This window comes from Nicotiana tabacum, chromosome 24 (genome assembly GCF_000715075.1).
Source record: "Nicotiana tabacum cultivar K326 chromosome 24, ASM71507v2, whole genome shotgun sequence".
NCBI lineage: Eukaryota > Viridiplantae > Streptophyta > Magnoliopsida > Solanales > Solanaceae > Nicotiana > Nicotiana tabacum.
The window spans coordinates 82505224-82510806 of record NC_134103.1 but is presented as its reverse complement, the minus strand read 5'-3'; the positions used below and the strand labels follow the sequence as shown (position 1 = coordinate 82510806).

Genomic DNA, 5583 nt, shown 5'->3' with positions numbered 1-5583 from the left:
TTTTCAAATATTTAAATTTTATTTCTAAAAATTAAACATATTTTATGTCAAATATATGGCCAAAATTAAAAAGGTTTAAATCTCGAAATGCGTAAAGTATCATATAAACTAAGACATAAGGAGTATTGTCTTATATGTTTCAATTGGCCATTTACAAGACCAATACACACGAGTCAAAGGATTACAATAAATTTATTTTCTGGATAACAAAAATAAAAAGGGTAGATTTCTGTATAACAAAAGCAATTATTGGTTTGAATCTCAAGTTGTATACGATAAAGTGAAGTTAAAGGTTGAAAATACACTGGATGATTAGATGCTTTCCTATTGAATTTTTATTTCGAAAAAAGTTCGCATCAAAAGATGCTTTCTTTCTAAAGGTAGGACGTTTTGATAATGGCCCAATGGCCACTCTCATGTGACTAGTCCTTCACAAAAAACACTAAAGCCGCCTATCAATTTCCTGCTAACACAAGATGGACATGGCTATAATGGGAAGTAATCTTTACATAAATAGACAGTCGGATCGGATCTACTGTTTACTTTTTTAATATGTATATATATAAATTATATATAAATATATACATATTATGTATGAACTATACATATATTATACAATTATTAATTATTTTTAAATTAAGCGATTAAATCAGCGACTATTTAGATTAATTCTCCTGGAAAAGGCCAAAAAGGACATCAATTTATCTTTTAAAAAGAAATGGGTTCCATTGATTATCTATTATTCCATCCTGACCCACAAATGTTAGCTAATGTTTATCATATGCATGTATTATTTGGTTTTTGTCCCTTTGCAAATGGAAATATCCCCCCAAAAAAATTGTTTCATTTGGGTAGTTTATCACCTTAATACTACTACAATTGTTTAACTTACCATAATAGGGCCTCATTTGATTAACTTTCGGAATTTAATAATTTACACTTGTGTTACAAAGTTCTAAAAGAGCATCACCAATGCCCTCATTGAAAAAGATAAATGAAACTCTCCCTAATATACCATACATTACAGTAAACAAATAATTTATTAGAGGGTATTTCAAGTTTTTTCTTAATATTCTTGCCAAGATTTACAAATATTCTTTTTATAGTTTTATTCAGGAAAAATAGATCTAAATTCTTGTTTGGTCTGACTTCTGAGTTATAAATACCACCAAGCTTTCAATACAATATAAAGAAGAAAATTGTTTTTTTTTCTTTTTAAAGAAGAAAACTTTAGAAAAATAAGATACTAGTAGGAAGCTTTTAAGGAAAAAATAACATAAAAGTACTTGTGCTTTTCATTATCTTTCCAACCTATTTGAAAAGGATAATAAAATGATAGACTCTGCGGTCTCATTTAGACTTGCAGAATCTAAAATGTTTGAGGATTCAGAATTAATTAAATAAAGAAAACAAATGAGAAAATCATATACTAATAAAAATAAAAAAGAAAAGAAAAGTGGAAAAAGTTTCAAACCACAAGCTGGACCCATCGTGCCACACTTGGCACCCCTTGGTTTACTGCAAATACCATGTAATACCCCGGCGGCGCCACCCTCCCATCCAGCGGAGCCGTACATCCGATCTTATATTTTCCGGCAACATCAGGAATAGCACTGGTTACTCTCAATTTCACAAGCCTTTGCCCTTGCGAAAACGAATGTGTAGAAAACGGAGCACTCGCAAAATTCACCTCCACAATCCCAACCACCGGCAGTTCCACCGTCACCGCCACCTCAAAATCCTCACGGTACTTCACCTTTTCCGGCGACTCCACCAAAACTGGTCGAATATTGGCTTTATCAGCCGATAAATACTCCGGAGAAAACGCTTCAATCCGTAACTCCGTTGGAAATTCTGCAGCAAACTTGTAAAAAAAATGAGGGTTACTTCCGGCGAGCAAAATTCTACCGTCCGGCAGTAAATTTGCCGTTGAATGATACATTCTTGGGACTGTTCCTGGCGTCAAAGTCATAAAACGAAGTCCTAAAGGCTCACTTGGCCTATACAAAACAGGATTCAAACATGGATTTGATGCCATTTCAAAACCTTGAGTTCCAGCTTGAGCTCCATTTATAATAAGAATATCACCCGTTGGTAACATTACCATATCACCCATAATTCTAGCAAAAGGCATATCTTCCATTTCCCAAACTGGGTTTTCTCCAGTTGCTTCAATTCGACCACAACTTCCATGAGCAGGTGTGTCACTACTCCTTTGTAAATACGCTCCGAATTCAGCTCCACCACAAATTACAATTATAGCAGAGGAATAATCCTCTGTTAACGCTAACATTGCTGATGATCCTGCTGATGGGTAATTTCTTGGTCCACCTTCTAGTATTGGATAATCTTTTAGTATTTTATTTGTATTATAATCGTACATTACAGCTTTATTGTTAGCGAAAATGAAGAGATGTCCATTGGGTAGTAAATGAACATAAGGATAAAGATTATCATGTTGATTGTCTTCAGCTTGAGTTAAGAAAGGGAATTCAAAAGCTCCTTCTTTTCTAGGTGGGAAAAATTCAACACTATTAGCAGCACGACCACCGACAATTATGATTTCACCGTTTGGTAGTATTTGGTTAGTTGCATACCATCTGCCTTGTGACAGTTGAGTATCTTGAAGTTCTTCCCAATCGCAGAGAGAGTTTGAAGGTTCACAAGGTGTGAATTTTCGGAATTTGCGGAAGCCGTCAAGGTCGCCGCCGGTGTGAAGAAGCGTGCCGTCGGGGAGAAATTGGCCGGAGGAGCACCACGTGTCGGTGAGGATCATGAGAGGACGAATTGAGTTTGTTTGTAAATCGAGTAGAACAGAGTGAGCGTAGCAGTCTTTTTTCAAAATGGGATCGTTGGGGTCCACGCGGCAGTGGTGGGGAGGGAGGAGTTTACGGGAAGGGCCGATGTCGGTGCGGTCGAGGAGGACGACGGTGTTGAAATGGGTGACGGCGGTGTGCATGGATGCAATTCCGGCTTCGGCGACGAGGAGTTCCCACGTGCCGGGGAGGTCGGCACGTGAGGACATAGTTACAAAGTGAATAAGGAAGATGAAGAGGAATAGAAACTTCGGAGTCGTCATAGGTGCAGTGAGTCGAGATCACTGATCAGTGGGAGACAGAAGAGTTTGGTGTCAAAGTCTAAATACAGAGAGCTTGTGAAAAGGACAAGAAGAAGAAGAAAGATTAGTTTGGGAACTGAAAATTATGTAATGGACAAAAATGATATCGCATACTGTGAAGTTTGCAGACCGATGAGTGATATGAGCACTATCACTAAAAATAAAAGTACTTACCCCACCCCCCCCCCCTTACAGAGGGGAAGCCACTATTTGAATTCTAATTTAATAATTTTTATATTTTTAATAAATTATTTAACACAAATATAAGATTTAATCAAAGTTAGTGGGTTCATCTAAATTCATATCTCCCATGCTAGCTACACCCCTATCTATCTATTTATATTTTTCGAATTTCGAGATCAAACGAATTATTCTTTGATCACGAATTTTTTATATATTTTGGATTATTAGTTATTGTAACTTATAATATTTTTTATTTAGTTTTTAAGTATATAAATTTATAATCAAAATTAAGAAGTTTAAATTTCAGAATTCTAAAAGTGTCATATTTTGGGATAGAGGGAATATTATATGTAACGGGACTTGTAGATAGCTGCATAAATTGGACGATTACCGGGCAGGATATTGGTCACAAGTACATATATTTTGTGCTTCATTTTCTCCTCTTAACACCATTTTTTTTTGTGACTTTGCATCTTACTTTCAATTAATGTCTCTGAAAAAGAAGGCACTTTATTAACAGTTAATATGGGTGAGATGCTAGAAATCTTTTGGTACGCAGACTAAATTATTTCGGAATTATAATTCTTAGATTAATTTATCTCACCTGAGAGGTGGGATAAATTAATACTAAGTTTGATGGAATAAGGTGGGATAAGATGAAATATCCAGAATTAAGTCTGAGACTAAGTTTATATTATGTTTGGTTACAATAACAATAACAACAACAACGATCCAGTAAAATCTCACTAGTGAGGTCTGGGAAGGTAGTGTGGACGAAGACCTTACCCCTACTTCGAGGGGCAGAGAGGCTACTTTTGATAGATTGTCGGCTTAAAAAGACGAAAAGAGGCAATATATCAGTACCATCAACAAAAATTATAGAAAATATAACTGCATCACAAGAACCAGAAAATAGATGAAAAGCAAAACAATGACCAGTAGATAAGACCCGACACTATGAGAAACGAAAGAATAGTATAAATGCAACATTAACCACTAGCACTTTTAGACAAAATCCTATAAGACTAGCCTCACTCTGGTGCGACGTAGAAATATGCAAAACTACCTCCTAACCTACAACCTTAATGCTCGACCTCCACAACTTCCTATCTAGGGTCATGCCCTCGGTAATCTGAAGCTACGTCATGTCCTGCCTAATCACCTCTCCCAAATACTTCTTAGGCCGCCCTCTACCTCTCCTCGTACCCACCAAAGCCAGTCGCTCACACCTCCTTACCGGGGCATCTGGGCTTCTCCTCTGAATGTACCCGAACTATCTGAGCTTTTCTTCTCGCAGCTTGTCATCCATGGGGGCCACACTCACCTTAATCCTACCTTATCCCACCTTATCCCTGTAATGCCCCATTTTGCTAGCTTTTAAATACATATTGCTTAATAATAGCAAGTAGCAATTACAATGATTAAAAAGTAAAAAGAGACTTAGTGGGACCGAAGCCTAAGGAAATTAGAGAGGGTAAAAGTTTTTTTTTTCATAAGAAGGGTTGGTAAAAGTCTTTGTCTGAAAAAGTAAAGAGGGAAAATGAGGTTTTAGCAAGAAAATCAAAGTAATTTAATTGCTTTAGGAGTTAGGAAATACAGAGAACGTAGAAAGCAATAAAAAAATTCAAGGTTTAACAATTCGCCATTCTCGAAACCAAGGTATTCAATTCTTCTAAATTTCCTATGGTTATTATCGCTAGATAAAAATTTAGTCAAAACCCTCAAGTTTTCATTCTATGAAATTATTTTTATACGTAAATTTAAGTATTCATTGAAATAAATTGACATAGATTTTGAGGTTCATATTTTCTAGTCATGGCAGAGAAGTTTTCTTGGAATGCCCATATGATAAAAGTTTATCTTTTAGTTAGTGCCAAAGTTAAGTGAGAGATCCTTCCATATATAGTATTTAATTATAGAATATATAATTGATATTATGGGTCTAAAACCAAGGATTTATAACGAGGTCACTTTATCTTTTTGTAAAATCAGTTTACTTGAATTCATGGCCTCGTCATCTATATACCTTTGTAGAAGAATGAAAATATTTAGTTGAAAACTTTACTTAAATCAGTGAGGTAGGAGTTTCAAGATTTATAGCTAAGTAACAACAAGTAAGACTTAATAGTTTATGAATTGACATGGTTAAGCCTATTATTGTAGATTTCGCGTTGTTGAATACTCGAAAAACTTGAAGAGACGAATTGCAGCTAAAGTTTTAAGGTGAGTTGAGGTTTACTTTCCTGGTAGGGAATTCCATTATAACCCTTGTGCTCCATATG

At 35.6% G+C, this 5583-nt stretch overlaps 1 protein-coding gene across 1 annotated transcript; it reads right to left on the bottom strand.

Annotated features, from left to right (window-relative positions):
- Positions 1–1272: 1272 nt before the first annotated feature.
- LOC107788356 (aldehyde oxidase GLOX-like) lies at positions 1273–3254 on the bottom strand. Its single transcript, XM_016610034.2, has one exon. The coding sequence runs from the start codon at positions 3077–3079 to the stop codon at positions 1469–1471; it is 1611 nt and encodes a 536-aa protein (XP_016465520.1). The 5' UTR covers positions 3080–3254; the 3' UTR covers positions 1273–1468.
- Positions 3255–5583: the final 2329 nt, after the last annotated feature.

Coding starts and splice junctions, on each gene's coding strand:
- LOC107788356 (XM_016610034.2), bottom strand. CDS start 3,079: ATGACGACTCCGAAGTTTCTATTCCTCTTCATCTTCCTTATTCACTTT.